Source organism: Coenobita brevimanus, chromosome 47, assembly GCF_032717465.1.
Source record: "Coenobita brevimanus isolate Jiangsu-jjx chromosome 47, ASM3271746v2, whole genome shotgun sequence".
Classification (NCBI taxonomy): domain Eukaryota; kingdom Metazoa; phylum Arthropoda; class Malacostraca; order Decapoda; family Coenobitidae; genus Coenobita; species Coenobita brevimanus.
The window spans coordinates 10564131-10584130 of record NC_137000.1 but is presented as its reverse complement, the minus strand read 5'-3'; the positions used below and the strand labels follow the sequence as shown (position 1 = coordinate 10584130).

Sequence of the window (20000 nt, the reverse complement as noted above, 5' to 3'; positions counted from 1 at the left end):
AGAATAAAGAAGGAAGAAGGAATAAGAAAAGAAATAGCGAAGGAAGGAGAGAGAGCAAAAAGAAAGAATGAAGGAATGAAGGAAGGAGAGGTGAGAAGGCATGATCTCTGAGGATTAGGTTGAGAGTGTATGTAGGAAGACGCGAAGGAGGAGCAGAGAAGGAGGGAAAGAGAGGAGGAGGAGGAGGAGGTGGGAAGAGAAGGACGCAAGACAGAAAGAAAGAGAGAAGTGGGAGGAAGAGAAGAAAAAGTAAGGTGAAGGAAGGGAGGAAAGAAAAGGGAGAAAATAAGTAACAAAAAGAAGGAAGGAGCGTGGGAGGAAAGAGGAAGGACAGGGACATGAACAGATGGAGGGAGGGAGAGAGGAAGGAGAGAAAATGGAGAGGAGGAAGAAGAGAGATGAGAGAGGGAGGGAGGGAGAGAAGAGATGAATGGGGAAAGGGAGGGAGGTACGAGAAAAGGAGAAAAGAGGAAACAGAGGCAGAGGAAAAAATAAGAGAAAGAGAGTGAGGGACGAAGCACAGAGGATTTACAAAGGAAAGCAAACAGCAACAGACAAACAGCGCAGGTCCTGTCTAGACTGTTAAAGGGTAGGGTATGACTGTTCCAAATTTGACCAGTTGCATTGAGTTTGTGTAAAAATTCGTCTAATATTTCACTTCTCTCTCTTACTTCCTCTGCTGGCTAATATTCCTAAGCTGAGAGAAGTTTGGTATGTGTCTCTGCCCTCTTCTACTTCATACTCTCCTCTGCTAGGTAATCCTAAGCAGAAAGAGACTTAATATGTGTCTCTGCCCTCTTCTACTGCCCACTTTCCTCTGCTGGCTAATATTCCCACGCTGACAAAAGGTTTGGTAGGTTTCTCTGCCTAAGATTTCACCTCTTCTTTTCACTTTCCTCTGCTGGCTAATATTCCAAAGCTGAGAGAGGCTTGGCATGTCTCTCTAATATTTCACCTTTTCTCCTTGTCATTTTCCTCTGCTGGCTAATATTCCTAAGCTGAGAGAGGCTTGGCATGTCTCTCTGGCCATAGATGATTCTCTCTGATATGATGCGTCAGGGAGGAAAGCGACGGACATGCCCTAAGTGTGAGGCAGACGCAGTGGAATAGCAGCCTAACTTTTATGTCTGACCGTAAATGGATGACTGTGCATACTAGCTAGCTCTTGCATCTTTCAACTCTTGGTAGACGGGTGTTGCGTGACCGCCGTTAAGAGGAAGGCATGTGGGTAGAGGCTTTAAGGGACCTGTATCCGGTGTAATAATGGGGAGAGAGAGAGAGAGAGAGAGAGAGAGAGAGAGAGAGAGAGAGGAGAGGGATGTGATGAGATGATTAGCCTATGATTCCATCCTGTTTAGAACACACACACACACACACACACACACACACACACACACACACACACACACACACACACACACGACGCATTTTCTACCAATCACCACCATCAGAAAATTCCATCCAGTTTCTAGTAGACTTTTGAATCGCCAGAGATCAGACGCATCCTTCCCTGACACTCCCTCTAACACGGCTTCCTAACTTTACTAGAGGCGTCTTGAGGTAGCTAGGATAAGGGTTAGAAAGTACACCATCGGGCTGAAGAGGTAGGAGGGTATAAATGAAAGAAAAGACTACTAAGAGAAGGTAAACTCATTCGCCCCGTCTAAAGGTCGAACCCGGGATTGGACGCTGGTAATAACAGATTCAAGCTGGAATTCAGTCAAACGCGCTAAACTCGAGTCTCCTTGGTCATTAGTGTCCTTTTCTTCAATCTCAAGTAAAAAAAAAAATAGAGTTTTAAATGGATCAAATTGCTTCAGTGTGTTTGAATCTCGCTGAATCGAAATGCCTTGACCTCTGCGACTTAGATGTAAAATTTTAGGAGAGATAGATAGACAGGGAGATAGACAGACAGATTGATACATAGACAGATAGACAGACAGATAAAGAAAGAAGAAAAGTCGTGCTACCATTTTCATCTTACCCTCAATATTACCAAAAATTAAAACTGAACAGATTACAACAAAACCCAGCGTCAAAATAAAACACCAAAACGAAGACAAACAGAGAGTAACAAATGGACAATACGTGAGGCGACTATAGATACTTAGCGCAAGAGTGGTGACATTTGAAGACATGAATGATTGATAAGATAATGGTTCTTGGTGTGTTCTGGGTCTGCATCTCTTACGGGACGCCAAGATAAAGGTTCCTAGTAATTGTAAGGTAATTCCAAGGTAACTGTAGATCTGGGTAACTTTCGGGTGTGGAAATTAAGGATGATTGGGATTCTTGTTCTTTTGTGTGTGTGTGTGTGTGTGTGTGTGTGTGTGTGTGTGTGTGTGTGTGTGTGTGTGTGTGTGTGTGTGTGTGTGTTATTCTATTTTCTTTTTCTTGTCATTCTTTGCCTTTCTTTTTCTTGTCATTCTTTGCCTTTCTTTTTCTTCCTTCTCCTCGTTCTTTTCTTTTTTCTTTTTTTTTCTTCTCTCACTTTTCCTTTTCTCCTCTCTCTCTCTCTCTCTCTCTCCATAGCTAGCCACTCATGACTTACCACACGCGAAGGAAATGATTCATGTTCTAAAAGGTGGTGGAGGAGGGGAGAGAGAGAGAGAGAGAGAGAGAGGGGGGGGGGAAATAGGGTCATGAACACCATCAATAAGGTGGGGAGGGGATGGAGACAAGGGGGTGGGTGGATTTTCTCTCTCTCTCTCTCTCTCTTTCTCTCTCTCCATTCTACCTTCCCATTCGTACAACAACACAACTTTCTTTCACTCTCCTTCCCCATCCCTTCTTCCCCTACCCCTCCTCCCCCTCTCCCTTACTCTCCAATCTCCTCCTCTTCCGCCTTCCCTTTCTTTTCTCTCTCCCCTCTCCCCCTATCTTTCCTCCCCTCTCTCTTTTCCCTCCTCGCCCATTCCTCCCCCTCTCTGTCTCCTCCATCCTTTCCCTTCCCTCACTTCTATCCATCCATCCCGTTCTATCTTCCCACTTATTCCTTTTTCTTTCTCTCTCTCCCTCCCTCCTTCACTCCCTCCACTCCCCCCCCTCTCTCCCTATCTCTTCCCTCCCTCTCCCTTTCCTTTTTACCACCCTTTCCTTCTATACCTTCCTAATTTTTCCTCTCCCTTTCTCTCTCCTCCCCAAACCTCCATTCCTCTCCCTCTTAGTCTCTCCCCTCCCTCTTTTCCACCCTTCCTCTTCTATCTTCGTTCTTTTTCCTTCCACCCTCCCCCTCCCCCTCCTCCTCCTCCTCCCCTCACCTGCCAATCTGCGCCACCTGCCACTCTGACCTTCACCAATTATTGCGCTTCTTCCATATTGGCGCACCTGATGGATAGCTTCGGGGGGGGGGGGTACAGGGGGCAGATCCAGAGATATACACCAGAAAAGGCAGTTGGAAAAAAAGAGTTAGAGAGAGAGAGGGGGGGATAGGGGGAGCAAGGGAAAAAGAGTGTGAAGTGAGAAAAGGGAGATTGACGGATAGGCAGACATGTTGATGAATGAATGGAAAGAGAGAGAGAGAGAGAGAGAGAGAGAGAGGAGGTGTAAGGTGAAATTGGAAGACAGTGAAAAGGAATGAAAGGAGAAATAAGAGAGAGAGAAGGAAGAGTGGAAGAGAGAGTGAAAGAGAGAAACAGAGACGAAGGACAGGAGTAACAGAGAAGAATTCCCTCCTTCTCTCTCCCCCTCCCCCCGTAGAATATAGGGAGGGGAATGAGAGAGGCTTGTATTACCGGGCAGCTCCACCACCTAGCCATATCAGTGCCACCACCTGAAGGCGTCCCTCTACATGTAAAAGGGTTAAGAGACAAGGCCCTTCTTGTAGACACACCGACATGTCCTCAAAAAAATGATAATAATAATAATAAAAATAAAAAGTTAACACAATGATGAGGGAAGGAGGGACGAGGCAAAAAGGTAGGTTATGAGGGAGTGCTGCGTGGGAAACTTGTCTTCAGGGAACGAACTGGCTAGCTAGTACACACACACACACACACACACACACACACACACACACACACACACACACTACTCGTCTCCCCTACTTCTCCCCTCGGTAATTTTCTCATCAGTGTGCGGGGAGCTGTTAAAAAGGAAGGCTTACCCCTACATGCTGCAGCTGTGTTTATGAAGGACATACAGTTCGTAATTTCGGCCCGAGTGAAGAGGGTCCAAGTCGGGCATAAACAGCTGTAGTCGCCCAATAAACACAATTTTAGTATGTGTGTAAAATTCTTCCAGTTTCTCTTTATCTTCCTTCCCCTCCCCACCAAACACATACCCCCCGCACCCTTCCACACTATCCTACTTAAGTAATTACTACACAAGTGACCCCTAAAAGTACTCCACCCCCCCTCCCCATCTTTTCTCCCCTTTCTCCCTCCCTTCTCCATCCTCCTCACCCCACCTCTACTCTCCCCACACCCTTATCACCTATCCCCAATCCCCACGCCCCCTACACACCTCCTTCCCCCCTTCTGTACCCAACTAAAACTAACCTAATGTAACCTAACTTAACCTAAATTAACCTCTTCACACATACCTTCTCCCCTTTTTCCTAACAACCATTCTTAAGTGACCCCCTACTGGCGCACCTCCCCTCCCTCTTCCCCCTCCTCTTTCCCCTCCCTTTACCCCTCCCCCTCCCTTTGCGTGCGCGGGTCATGAAGCCACTATTCCCCTCATCAACCCCTGTCCACCACATCAAGCCCCATCAACTCAATCTTGTATACGGGGTCAAAGGTTAAGGGGCACTCGCTTCATAAATTCTGTCTTTATATTTATCTCTATTAACATCCGTAATTATGGTTTTTAATTATTTCCATCTTAAATCATCGCTAAAAGTCATTATCATCATCTTTACTGTTAGATTCACCATTATTATTATCATCATCATCACCATCAGCTTTATCTTCATCATCACCACAGTTAAAAATCATCACTATCATCATTACTGTTACCTTCATCATCATCATCATCATCATCATCATCATCACAGTGTTAAAAATCGTCACTATCATCATTACTGTTACCGTCATCAACATCATCATCATCATCATCATCACACTCTTAAAAATCGTCACTATCATCATTACTGTTACCTTCATCATCATCATCATCATCATCTATAGCTTCCTCTATTTTTTTCCTTCCTTGTCTCTCCATATTTCCTCCTCTTTTCCCTGTCTGTTTTCTTTCTCATCTTCTCTTTTCATCATTTACTTCTCTCTTTACTCTCCCTTTCTCCTCTTTTTATTATCCCTTTTCCTCTCTTTATTCTTTCCTCTCTCTCTCTCTCTCTCTCTCTCTCTCTCACACACATTTATCTGTTTTCCTTCTCTCTCTCATCTATCAATACTCTTTACTCTTTTCCTCTTTTCTTTTACCTTCTCTCCTCCCTTTTCCTCCCCTCCTCTCCCCTCCCTGTCTCCCCTCTTTTATATATATGCAACAAATATTCTATCTCCCTCTCCCCTCCTCTCTCCACCCCTCCCCTCTCCTCTCCTCTCCTCCCCTCTCCCTCTCCCTACCCTCCCCTCTCTTCTTTTTTCCCTCAGTCTTTTCTCTCCCTTTGACCTCTCTCTCTCTCTCTCTCTCTCTCTCTCTCTCTCTCTCTCTCTCTCTCTCTCTCTCAACGAAGTGTTATTGACAGGACGGAAAAGACTGAAGGCTTGATGAGAGAGAGAGAGAGAGAGAGAGAGGTTGGAGTGAGAATAAGTGAGCCGTATGAGAGTAACTGAGAGCAAGAGAGAGTGAGAGAGAGTGACAGGTGAGTGAGGAGAGTTTGGCGTGTCTGAGGTCATGGCTGGCTCTCTCTCTCTCTCTCTCTCTCTCTCTCTCTCTTTCTCACTATTTTCTCCCCATTCTTCCCCCCTCTTCCCCTCTCCTCCCCTCCCTTCCCCTCTCACACTCAGTCCTTCAATCTTCCCTCTTCTCCCCCTCCATTTTACCTCCCACATTCCTTTTTCCCCTTTTCTCTCTGCCCTCTATAGTGCCCTCGTAATTCCCCCTCCCCTCCCCTCTCCCCTCCCCCTCCCCCTCCCCTGCTCTCTTCCTCTCATTACTTTAGTACCCACTTCCTCATTCCCTCCCCTATCCTCGTCTTTCTCCCCCTCTCTTCCTCCCCTCCCCACTCCCCCTCTTCCTTCCCTCCCCACTCCCCCTCTTCCTCCTCTCCCTACTCCCCCTCTTCCTTCCCTCCCCACTCCCCCTCGTCCTCCTCTCCCTACTCCCCCTCTTCCTCTCCTACCCAATCTCCCTCTTTCTCCCATCCCCACTCTCTCTTTTCCTCCCCTCCCCACTCCCCCTCTTCCTCCTCTCCCCACTTCCCCCTCCCCCACTTTCCGTTTCTTCTCCCTCCTTTTTCTATCCTCAACCTCCCTCACTTCCCTCCCTCCTTCCTCTTCCCCTCCCACACCTCCCCTCATTTCCCATCTACTCCCTCTCAGCTCCTTCTCTCTCTTCCTTTTCCTCCTCCTCCTCCTCTTACATCTCTCTCCTCCCCCCCCCTTTCTCCCCTCCTCTTCATTCCCTTCCCAACTCCCACATTTCCTATCCTCATCTCACACCCATTCCTCCTCCTCCTCCTCCTCCTCCTCCTCTTCTTCCTCTTCCTCCTCTCTCTTCTCTCCATCTCTCTTTCTCCTCGTCCTCCCCTCCCCTCCTCCTTTTGTCTCTTATCGTGCCCAGCGATATTCTCCCCCACTTTCTCCCCTCCCCATCCCTTCCCTCTTTCCTCATTTACTCTGTCCTCTCCCCCTCTTCCTCCTCCTCCTCCTCCTCAATTTCTTCTCTCCATTCCCCTCCCCTTCCCCTCCGTTTCTCCCCCCTTTCACCAGCCTCCACTAGCCTCCCCAACTTTCTCCCTCCCCTGCCCTTCCCATCCTGTCCCTCTCCCACATGTTTCCTAGCCTCAGCTCTCTCGTCCTTTCCTCATTCTCCTCCCCTCCTCCTTTTTCTCCCCAATCCCCTCCCCCTTCCCTTCCCTCTCCCTACACATTGCCTAGCCGCATCTCTCTCTCTCTCTCTCTCTCTCTCTCTCTCTCTCTCCTCATTCTCCTCCCTTCTCTCTCTTTCCCCCAACGTCCTTCCCCCACTTTATACTCTCCACTTGCCATCCCTTCCCTCTCCCAAACATTTGCTAGCCTCATCTTTCTCTTCCTTTCCTCGTTCCCCTCCCCTCCCCTCCCCTCCCCTTCTCCCTCCCCTCCTCCTCCCCCTCTCCCTTCCCTCCCCTCCTCCTGCCCCTCCCTCTTCCTCCCCCTCCCCTCCCCTCCTCCCCACCATGGCCAACTATGCTAAACTCTGCTACTCCAACTTGCCCTCCACATCACACACACTAAGGCCAAGGAATTTCACTGTAACATACAAAACTAAAATTGATCTTATAGCAATTACAGGGCTACAGAATATACTACAGGACATTACAGGGCTACAGAATATACTACAGGACATTACAGGGCTACAGAATATACTACAGGACATTACAGGGCTACAGAATATACTACAGGACATTACAGGGCTACAGAATATACTACAGGACATTACAGGGCTACAGAATATACTACAAGACATTACAGGGCTACAGAATATACTACAGGACATTACAGGGCTACAGAATATACTACAGGACATTACAGGGCTACAGAATATACTACAGGACATTACAGGGCTACAGAATATACTACAGGACATTACAGGGCTACAGAATATACTACAGGACATTACAGGGCTACAGAATATACTACAGGACATTACAAGATTATTACAAGACTATTACAGGACGGAAGACAAAAAGACGAGGGTACATCACTCCACGATACAAAATACCACATCAGAATCAATCTTACCCAATGTTACAGCAGTGACAGGGCTACAGAATACATTACGGGGCTATTACAGGAACATTACACCGTTAGTACAAAATATTACAAAACAGAAGACACAAAGCCTCAGGAAATTCACCATACGGTACAAAGGCCACATCAGCACCAATCATACAGTAATTACAGGGATACAAAATAGGCTACAAGAATATTACAAGCCTCTTACAAGATACTAGAAGACAGAAGACAACGATACGGGATGACACGACACAAAATCCAGCCTAAAATCAAACCAGAGTGAGTTAGAAGGGTACAGAAAATGCTGCAAGAAATTCAACTTTGTAATAATATCTTTTTTTGTCTTCACCTCTCTCTCTCTCTCTCTCTCTCTATTTATCTATCTATCTATCTATCTATCTCTCACCTACTTAATCAGTTCTCTGTTCGCACAACCAATAAACCTCTCTTCCTTTCCCTTCCTTTTCTTCTTCCTTCACTCTTTCCCCTTTCTTTCCTTCCCTTCCCTTCTCTCATTTCTCGTTTATTCCTTATTCCCTCTCTTTCTCTAACTTTTACTTCCTCTCTTTAATCTTTATCTCTCTCTCTCTCCCTCCGCCATCTCCTTCCCTCCCCTTCTCGTCTCTCCTATTTTCCCTCCCCTACTTCTCCATTATCTCCAGTTCCCCTCTCTCCACTCTCTCCTCCTCCATACCTCCCCTTCCACTCCCTCTCTCTATTCTCTCCACCTCCCCTCCCCTCCCCTCTTCCTCCTCTCTTTTGTTTTCTTTCTCTCCATTACCTTCAGCTCCCTCCCTCTCCCCCTCTCTTCTCTTTCCCTTCACTCTTCTCCTCCATTACATCAAACTCCCCCTCCCCCTCCCCTCCCCTCCCCCACCCACCTGCTCTCTCCCTCTTTCTATTTTTTTTATCTCCCTCCCCTCCTCTCCCCTTCCCTCCCCCCCCTCTCTCCCTTTCCCCCTATCTTATTACTTCCTTCCTATATTAATCTCCACCTTATTCAATTAACGACCCTCCCTTCTCTCTCTCTCTCTCTCTTCTCTCTCTCTCTCTCTCTCTTAGTAACCAAAAATATTACAACAAACACCCTCCATGCTACAAAAGATATGTAATTGTACCTTCACTTGTACTCTTTTGTATTCCTTTGTACTTCCCCCTTCTCCCTTCCTCGCTCATCCTACCTACTCTCTCCCTCCCTTCCTCCGCCATCCTCCCACTCTCTCCCTCCCTTCCTTCTCTGCCCTTTCCTCCTTTTTTCCTCTTTCTCTTCCTTCTCTCCTACTTTTTTACCCCTCCTTCATTCTCCTCTCCCCTGTTTTCTCTCTCCCCTACCCTCCCATTCCTCTCCCTCTCCCACTCCCATTTACTTTCCTTCCTCCCCATCCTTTTCCCCCTTCTTCTCTCTCCCTGTCCTCTCTTTTCTCCTCCTATCTCCCCTCCTTTCTCCATTCCTCACCCCCATCCTTATCTTCCTCATCTCTCTCTTCTTCCTTTGCTCTCTTCTTTCCTACTCCTCTCTTCCTACATTCCCTCCCTCCTCTCTTCTTCTCTCCCTTTCTTCCAGCTTCCTTGCTCCCTTCATCTCCCTCTCGCTGTCCCTCTCCCCCTTTTCATTTAGTCCTTTCACATACTCTCCCTTTCTTTCTTCCTCCCTTTCCCTTGCTTTCTTTCTTTCTCTCCCTCACTCTCTTCCTTTTTCTCCCTCGCTCTCTCTCTATCCCTCGTTCTCATTTCCTTTCTCCCTTTCCTCCTATCTCTCTCTTCTTCCCCTGTTTTCTTCCTTCCTTTGTCCTTTCCTACCTTCCCTTCCTCTTCCCCTCCCTCCCCCTCCCGTTGTAGATTTATTGGTGCGAGTGACAGGTGCGAGGGGTGGTGTCTGTGTTAGTGCCACTCTCCCCTCACCTACCCTCACCCCCACCCCTCACCCCACATCCCTCACTCCCTCTCATCCTTTCCTCCTCCCTCCCTCATCCCTTCATCCCCCCCTCGCCTCCCTCAGCCTCACTTCCCCTCCCCTCTCCCCACCTCCCTTGCCTGAAACCCCCTTATACACACCCTTTTCCCCTCCACTCACCCCTCACCCCACTGCCCTCATCTCTGTCCCCTCACCCCTCTACCCCTCGTTTCCCCCAACACTAACTCCTCCCCTCCTCCCCTAACCCATCTCCTCCTTCCCTCCCCTTCACCTCACTTCCCCATTCTCTTCACCCTTCACCCCATCCGCTCCCCTTAATCACCCCTCACTCACCCCTTCACCCCTCTCCCTCTATACCCCTCCCCCTCCCCTCACCTCTCCCCTCCTCTGACCCCTCACCCCAGCTCCTCCCTTCCTCACACCCCTACTGTCCCCTCACTTCACCCCTCTCCCCTCATCTTCCTCAACACCCCCCCTCCACTCGTTCCTTCCCAAGACCTTCCCCTTCCTCTTCCCTCCCCTCACCTTTCCTCCTCCTCTCACTTCCCTCAGATTTCTACCTCCTCCCCTCACTTCTATCCACCTATTCCTCTATTTCTTATCTCTCTCACCCATTTCCTGTTCCTATCCATTCATCCATCTATCTCTCAATCTAACTATCCATTTCAATTTACTATTCATTCATTCATCTTTTCTCTATCCTTCCTTCATCCATTGTTCCATCCATTTCTCTGTCCTTCTATCCATCCACTCCTCTGATTATTTACTGTCCAACCATCCATTCTGTCATCCACATTTTTCTCATCTTTTTGTTTCTCTATAATAATGTCTGTGTATTTCTCTCTCTCTCTCTCTCTCTCTCTCTCTCTGTTTCATTGTCTCTCTGTCTGTGTGTCTGTCTGTCTTTCAACCTATCCTGCTATTCATCCATTTTTCAGTCATCCTATCCTTCAGTTTCATTATCCTCCATCCATCCATCCATCCAACCATCCATCTATCTATCCGTCCATCCATCCATCCAACCATTCATCTATCTATCCGTCCATCCATCCATCCAACCATCCATTCACTCTTTTCTCTCTCTTTCTGCACGCCTTTCCTTGTATATTTCTTGCTAGGGGTTTGAAAGGGTGGAACAGGGATAAGAGAAGGGGAAGGAGAGGTGAGGCAGGGGTTAGGCAGGGTTTGGAAGGGGTGAAGCAGGGATGAGAGGGGGAGGCAGGGTATGAGTGAGGCAGGGTAAGGAAGGATTGAGGCAGAGGGTAACGTGAGGCAGGGAGAGGCAGGATTGAGAAAAAGGGACAGGGTGAGGAAAAGGTGAGACGTGGAGAGAGAGAGAATGAACCACAGGGAGGGGAGGGCAGGGTGAGGCAGGTGTCAGGCAGGTGTCAGGCAGTGATGGAACGTCCGCATCACTTGTCTAACTCCAATTTGCTTGATCCAATCGCTTTCTTTTTTCTTTCTTTCTTTTTTCTCTCTGTGGTCATCCTTGCTTCCCGATCCTCTCTCTCTCTCTCTCTCTCTCTCTCTCTCTCTAAACCCTTTACATCACACCTACATTTACACCCACACACCTGACCCCCCCACCCCCACCCACCCACACATGACCCCCCACCCCCAACCCACACCCCGGCCCATTATATAAGCTAATAAATGCTCTACGCTTAGGGTCCATAAAGGCGATAGTACGGAATAATGCTTAGAGATACACACTCTCTGATTACGTGTGTGTGTGTGTGTGTGTGTGTGTGTGTGTGTGTGTGTGTGTGTGTGTGTGTGTGTGGTTCTACAGACAGACAGACAGACAGACACACACACACACACACACACACACACGGGTCAATTCACGTTATTCAAGGCCACTCCCCCCATTAACGTCATGTCATATGGGGGAGTCGGTGGCTGAGTGGTAACGGCGGTGGACTATTAATCCTAAGATCGCTATTTCGAGGCCCGACTGAACCAGGAACACACACACACACACACACACACACACACACACACACACACACACACACACACACACACACTTTCGTCAGCCTATTCTCACCTGTCCAAAATTCCTAATCCCTTTCAGCTCAGGTGATGGCCAGGTGTCATCAGATTGGAAGGCTGATCTGACTAGTAACCAAGGCTTATCGCATGTCAGTCACCCAGAACTTAAGTATTCAAGTTCTAAGAATGGCCCAGTTCCCTCACATGAAAACAGACAGACAATAACACCACATCTGATTGTGTTATCCCTAGCTTATTACAGTACTAGAGATGGTGGATGCTAAAGTCACTCTAACTTGAATGAGATTTTCGCTCTTATGTAGCTTATTTCCCGTTGGCAGAATGAGACAATCGACCCTGCATCTTTTCCACAGCACTTCTTCGTGACTAGGATCGTTAATTAAAAGTCTATGTCGTAGGAAGATTATTAGACCTAAAGAACGGGTATCCTAGTCTATGTCCAGAATCGGGTGCATAAAAACAGAGAAAGAGAGAGAGAGAGAGAGAGAGAGAGAGAGAGAGAGAGAGAGAGAGAGAGAGAGAGAGAGAGAGAGAGAGGTAAAAGACTAACAGCTAGTTTTTATTTCTTTTTGGAGCCTCCGACAGATAGACAGATAGATACAGAGAGAGAGACGGATAGATAGATAGATGGATAGATAGATAGATAGACAGGTAGACAGCTATGCATACTAAAAGGTTTCAGTCGCTTTTTCTCGTCTCATACAATCTCTTTCACTTTCTTTCTCAATCTCATTCTTTCTCTCTCTCATTTTTTCACACACACACACTCTCTCTCTCTCTCCCTTTCATTCTCTTTCTTTCATTCTCCCTCCGTCTCTTCCCTTCGTGTAATTCCAGCCTTTCCCATTATCACCTTCTTCCCCTTCCTCTCTCCTTCCCTCCCTCTCTTTCTCTCTCTCTCTCCAAATTTATCCTCTTCTTCCCTCCTCCTTAATTCCCTTCCTCTTTCTTTTACCTCTTTTCATTCCACCTTTTTTGCTCTATGTAATTGGGTGGTTTGCTGTGTGCGTTTCTTGTACATACACGACCACACGTACATAAGAACATACGTACATATAGGGGAAGGGGAGAGGAAGACCGAAGAAGTGATGGGGGGATAGGGTGAGTGAGGGAGTGTGAGTTGGAGAGAGGGTAGCCTGATCGCGAAGGAAAGAGTGACATGGAGGCGATTTGTTTGTAGCCACCACTTTCGGGATTGAGAGAGAGAGAGAGAGAGAGAGAGAGAGAGAGAGAGAGAGAGAGAGACAGACAGACAGACAGACAGACAGAGACAGACTTAAATATATAAAGACATATAAGAGCACTGATAATTATAACAAGGTAGAGAGAGAGAGAGAGAGAGAGAGAGAGAGACAGAGACAGAGACAGACAGACAGACAGACAGAGACAGCCTTAAATATATAAAGACACACAAGAACATTAATAAACACAAGCTCCTTTCTTTACACGCAAACACAGACACTTCAAGACTAAGGCCAGGTCAGTCTTATATCCCTTCTCAAGAAATCTCAGGAAGGAAGAAAGACGGAGTGAAGATTTGTGTTTGTATTATTTCCCTCTAATATATCAAAACTCTAAAAATGTTAAGGGAATATTGATGTGGACTGTCCGTGGAGTTAAACTGGTTATAGCACGCTCTTAGATACGTACACACACATAAAGGTACACACAGCCATACAGAGCAGACATGCATGCACAGTAACATACATATATACTAGATACACATGCTAATTTTACACACACACACACACACACACACACACACACACACGCCTCTCTCTCTCTCTCTCTCTCTCTCCCCTTGCTTCCCCTCCATCTCCTGTCTCTCTCCCTTCAATTTATCAACGTCCCTTCACTGCTCTCTCTCTCTCTCTCTTTCTCTACCCTTCCCTTCTGATTCCTCTCCCTCAATACTTCTCACTTTTTCTCCCTATTCCCTCTCCTCCACCGCTTCCCTCTCTCTTCTTTCCTCCCTCTATCCCTCTCTTCCCCTTTCTCCCTCTCCTCTTGTTCTTCACCAACTCCCTCCCTCCCTCTCTCCCTTCCCTCTCACATTCCTTCCCTCCCTTTCTCACAATATCCCTCCCTCTCTCCCGTCTTCTCTCCTTTTTCCCTCTCTTTTTTCTTCCTTCTCTAATTCACTCTTCACACTTTCCCTTCCCTCTTCTCCCTCCCTCTCTCTCTCTCCCTCCCTCCTCCCTCCCTCTCCCTCTCGCTCTCATCAACCCTTCCATCCATCTATCCATCTCCTTCCTTCCCCTCCTCTCCCCTCACCTTTCATTTTTCAATATTTTTCTCTTTCTTTTCTGCCCTTCCCCTCTCCTCCCCTCACCCTACCTCTCCCTCCGCCAGCTCCTCTCCCTCGGCAAGTACCCCCTCTCCTCTCTCTCTCTCTCTCACACACACACACACACACACACACACACACACACACACACTACCTTAATCTTCAATCGTTTATAAATTCCTTAAGCATTCCTCTCTCTCTCCCTTCTCCCTTCCACATACCCTCCCTCCCTCCCTTCTTCCTCCACCTCCCTCTCCCTTTCCCCATGCTCCCTCTTCCTCACCCCTCTCCCAGTCTCTTCCTCTCTTCCCTCCCTCCCCTCCCTCTCTCCCTCCCCTCCCTCCCTCCTCTCTCCCCCGAAAGCCAATAAAAGGCAGTGTATTAAGGAGAAAACTTAGGAAGGTATTATTAAATGGTTTGAGGAATGCTTGGCTACTTCTCTCCCTCCCTCCCTCTCTCTCTCTCTCTCTCTCTCTCTCTCTCTCTCTCTCCATTTATTTATCTATCTATATCTATCTGTCTCTCTGTCTTTCCCATCCTCTCATACCTTTCTCTCATCCTCGCACTGAACGGAGAGAAGAGAAGGAAGAAGGGACAGAGGGGGAGGAGTGGAAGGAAGGAAGAGGAAGGGAAGAAGGGAGGGAAGGAAGGAAGGAAGGAAGGAAGGAAGGAAGGAAGGAGGAGGCATGGAAGGAAGGAAAAGGACTGAGAATGAAAGGTAGACCCAAATCTTTCGTGCACTCCAGGTAACACCACACTTTTCTAATCAGCCAAAAATGAGTCCTAGAAGCCTGGGAGTGAGTCCTGGGAGCCTGAAAAAAAGTCCTAGGAGCCCAAGAGTGAGTCCTAGCAGCCCAAGAGTGAGTCCTAGCAGCCTGAGAGTGAGTCCTAGCAGCCTGAGAGTGTTAATACCAGCACTGAATCACCACCCAGCACACGGCAAAGCAATTTCTTCCACACTATTGACAATTACATCGACCCAGACCTTCTTTGCTTCAAGTGACTGGATTTTGTCAATAATTCCATAGTCTTTACCTTTTATATAATTACACTGGGTTATTGTTACACATTTATCCTTTTTATTGCTTTATCCAGGGGCGTAGGGGTCTGGGGCTAGGCTACTCGGCTATCTAAGGCGAGGGTGACCAGTTCCTCTATCCTGAGCGGCATTATGTGAGCGATACACTCCAACCAACCCTCGGATGGATGGGCAGTGGAAGAGATGGATGGGTGGGTGAGTGGAGGGGGGGAGAAATGAAGGAGGGAGGATGAGAGGGTGGAAAAGGGATGGATGGATGGATGGATGGATGGATGGATGGATGGATGGATGGACGGATGGAAGGAAGGGAGAAAAACAAGGAAAGAAAAATGATAGGACTGAAAAATACACCGTGGAAAGAACGAAGGTGAGAGAGAGAGAGAGAGAGAGAGAGAGAACAGGAAAAAATTAGTATCGTGAGTTGGGCTAAAAATTTCCCCTATTATTTGAAGCATGTGGGTGCGGGGGGTGAGGGAGAAGGAATCTGGGGTGAGGGAGGTAGAGATGGGTGAGGGATGAGGGTGAGAGGGAGGGAGAGAGAGGAGGCGGGATGAGAGGGAGGGAGGGAGAGAGGAGGTGGGGTGAGGAGGTGGGGTATGGAAGGTAGGGTGAAGGTGGTGGAGAGAGGAGGAGGGTGAGAGAAGAGGTGAGAGAGAGGAGGGGAAGAGAGGAGGGGGGAGAGAGGTGAGTGGGTTAGGCTTGGTTAGATCAGATTAAATAATGTTAAAAGAAGATGAGAAAGGGGGTAGGGGAGGGAAGGTGGGGGTGAGGGGTGGGAGATGGGGGTGAGGGAGGGGAGATGAGGGGTAAGGGAGAGCTATAAGGCGGTGGGGAGATTAGGAGGGATTAAGGAAGAGATGAACAAAGGTAGGTACGAGAAGGGCAGGGGATGGGAGGGATAGGTTAAGTTAGGTTACGTTGAAGTTATGTCAGGAGGTAGGATGGGGGAGGGTAAGGGGGAACAATAATAAGGCCGAGGGGGGTCAGGGGGAGGGAGTGGGTGAGGGGGGAGTAGGGGAAGGTAAGTCTAGGGTAAGGTAAGTTAGGGTGAGTCAGTTAGGTTGGGCTGAAGTTATGTACAAGAGTGAGATAGTAGGATGAGGAAGGTAAGGGGGGCTATAAGACAAAGGGGGATCAGGGGGGTTAGGGGGTCAGGGGTAAGGGGAGTTAATGGGTAGGAGAGGGGGCTATAATTTGGCGGTTGGGAGGGTCAGGGGGATCAAGGGGGGTCAGGGGGAGTCAGGGGAAAGGGAGGTTATGGGCTTGAGAGGGGGCTATAATTTGGCGGTAGGGGGGTCAGAGGAGTCAGGGGTGTCAGAGGAGTCAGGGGGGTCAGGGGGGCCATGGGGTCAGGGGGGTCAGGGGGGTAAGTAAGGGCACGCCAAGAATGCTTTGACTGCCCAGGAAGCCACTCATGTTTACAAAATTGTGTAAATTGGTGGGGGGGAGGCAGGACAATATTGCCCCGCCCAGGACACCTCAAAGGGATGTGAATGAAGGCGATTATGCACACCAGGACCACAAGGAAGGGTAGTACTATAAATACCACGAGAAGTAATACCACTAAGTCATACCACATTAATACCACACAAAATTATTCCAGCTTTACCCTCATCCGTCAAAGCATCATTTTTTACAGGCTATCATTTCTATTACAAAATTATACACGCAATTAATACAGTGAAAATGCATAATATTCGTATATGTGTTATTTTTGTACAGCATTAATGGAATAAAATGAAAGTCTTAGGGAAAAACAACCCACCTTTCAATGAGAGAGAGAGAGAGAGAGAGAGAGAGATTAGGAGACAAAGAGAGATCGACAAGGAGGAGCAATATGAAACAATGCAAGAGGAAATAGCCAACACGCAGAGGGGAAAGTGCGAAACAGAGGAGAGACAAAGACAAAAGAAAATGAAAAAAAAGGAAGAACCCAAAACAGATTCAAGACAAAATCCATCCCACATCAACACAGAAAATGACGTCAGAATTTTTTTATTATTATTTTTCTTCCCTCCAGACGATTTTGCCCAGCGGAGGAAAAACCTCTTAGTGCTGGAGGGGTTTATGGATTTTTTTTTTTTTAATGGGAGACTCCTCAGCTCAAAAAAAATCCCTGGAAATCTTAAAAACTTGGTAAATATCACTGTCGTACTGAAGGATGAAAAAAATGTGCCTAAATCCATTTTTTTTTTCAAATTCGTTTTCTTGTCACCGCCAGACCAATTTATCAGGTACACACATACATACATACATACATACATACATACATACTTACACATAGATACATACATTGATACATAATACATACATACGTACATACTGATAGACAGATACACAGATACATACATACATACAGACAGACAGACATACAGATAGATAGATAGATGCATACATAATACATACATACATACATACAGATAGATACACAGATACATAATACACACATACAGTACATATAAAGATACCTTGATATCATTCTCTCTCATGGATTTTAAATTCTTCTCTCTCTCTCTCTCTCTCTCAAGTTTATTTAAAACTCTTCCGACTTTATCTATCTATCTATCTATCAATCTATCTATCCTTCTATCTATCTATCTATCTCTATCTCAAGGTCATTTAAAATTCTTCCGACTCTCTCTCTCTCTCTCTCTCATCTCGCCGCTCACTCACTCGCTCACCAGAACACAAACTTCGCGGGAAAATCGCATTAAGAGAAACTTTTGGTGAACTTGGGTAGCTCTTAACACAAATTGGTGTGTGTGTGTGTGTGTGTGTGTGTGTGTGTGTGTGTGTGTGTGTGTGTGTGTGTGTGTGTGTGTGTGTGTGTGTGAAGCCCGCAATAGTCTAAAAACGTACATACATAATACTCTTGCACACACATACACACACACACACACACACACACACACACACACACACATCCCCACCTCAGTACACATTCTCCTCTGCCTAACCCGGATTTATCACTGCTATAAAAACGGGTTGTGTTGTGTCTTCATATCCATGGGTGAGGAGGGAAGTGTTTGTTCCTGTACACGGGGGAGAGAGAGAGAGAGAGAGAGAGAGAGAGAGAGAGAGAGAGAGAGAATGCGAACCCTAGTATAGTCACTTCTAATCGTCTTTTCATTCATCTCAAAATTTCCCATCTTGTAAGTTTTCATCTTCTTCATCATCTTATATTTTCCTTTCTCCCCCAAACACGTCTTTATACTCATTCCACCTCCTTCATCACCTCACTTCATCTACTCAGCATCTCACTTCATCTACTCAGCATCTCACTTCATCTACTCAGCATCTCTCTGACTCAATTCACTCACCTCCCTTCATGTGGATTCATTTGATTATTTTTTTTCCTAAGGTGTGTTCTTACCTGAGTGAATTTAACTGCTTTCTCTCTCTCTCTCTCTCTCTCTCTCTCTCTCTCTCTCTCTCTCTCTCTCGGACCTAACCCAACTCAGCATCCCAACTCTCCTTTATCTCAACTCGACCCCCTCCGATCACTCAGCTCACCTCAGCTCAACATGCCTCTTACTTTGTCAACTCAATATACACGTCGCTTATTCCTCTCACTCCCTCACCTCAGCATCCCTCTCACTCCCTCAACTCAGCATCTAGCCCACTCTCACCACTCCTCATCTTTGGTCAGTCAAATCAGCACATCTCCCACTCACTCCCCTAACTCAGCACCCCTTCAGCATCACTCAGCACCCGTCTAACACCCCTCATCCTTTCCCCCCAGGGTGTGGACTCAAGTGGGTTCGGTTCAGCGTGCCCTCATGGACGTCACGCGGGGAAGACGCGGTGCTGACCTGCCAATTTGACCTGGAGGGCGAAAGACTGTACTCCGTGAAATGGTACAAAGCGGGGCGGGAATTTTACCGCTATGTACCTGGAGATTGGCCACCTCAGCAGCAGTTCCCTCAGCACGGCATTACGGTCGATGTGAGTACTGGGGGCACTGAGGGGGGGGGGGCTGGGGCACTAGTCACTGGAGGGGTTAGGTGGGCCAGATGGATTGATATTGGGGTAGGGAGAGGAGTGGATGGAGTGGATTAAGATAGCTGGAAAGAAAGAATGAGTAGAAAGTGTTAAGTGAACTGGGAAGGAACTGGGTGTGAGTACTGGGGGCACTGGGGAGGACTGGGAGACTGGTAACTGGAGGGGTTAAGTGGGCTAGAAGGATTAATATTGGGTTAGGGAGAGGACTGGATTGAGTGGATTACGATGAAGTGAGTTAGTAAGACGGAATGAGTAGACTGAAAGTGTTAGGTGAACTGGGAAGGAACTGGGTGAAGGGGTACAAGGCGGAACTAATCACACGACAGGGAGTGGACTGGGTGTACTAGGCAATGAGTAGAGACAAGACGGGTTGGAAAAGGTACAGTGAGAAAGATGAATTTTGGAAGGAACTCTCTGAAGTACCAATAGGACGCAGACTGAACTGGGACTGGGAGGATTGGGTGGACTGGGGGACCTGTGGGTGTATTAGAGATGAGTTTAAGTAGACTGGGAGAGGACTGGGTAGACTGGTGAGGGAACTGGGTGAATTGGAAAGGCAAGAGTTGATTTCGAAAAGAGGGGATAATAGGAGAGGGGGACCCGTTTGATTAGGAGTTGAAGGGAGAGAGGTAGGGAAGAAATGAGGGAGAGATGGAAGAGGGAAGGAAAGGAGAGAGGGAGGAAAAGATGGACGGAGAGAGTGGAGGGACTGGTAAAGGAGAGACGGAGAGAGGGAGGGAAGATCTGGCTGGACTGATGAGAGAGGGAAGACAGGAAAAAAAAAGATACAAGGAAGGAGTTAAATAATTAGTCAGAGAGGGAGGAATTACAGAAGCAAATGAATTAATAAGGGAAGAAGTAAGAAAGTGAGTGAGTGAGTGAGTGAGTGAGTGAGTG

At 47.3% G+C, this 20000-nt stretch overlaps 1 protein-coding gene across 1 annotated transcript in view; it reads left to right on the top strand.

Annotated features, from left to right (window-relative positions):
* The window catches only part of LOC145399029 (uncharacterized), an 81994-nt gene that overhangs the window by 6092 nt on the left and 55902 nt on the right, over window positions 1–20000 (top strand). Inside the window, exon 2 of the mRNA XM_080271757.1 lies at window positions 18844–19050. Coding sequence (XP_080127883.1) covers window positions 18844–19050 — 207 coding nt within the window. The remainder of the gene's footprint in view (window positions 1–18843; window positions 19051–20000) is intronic.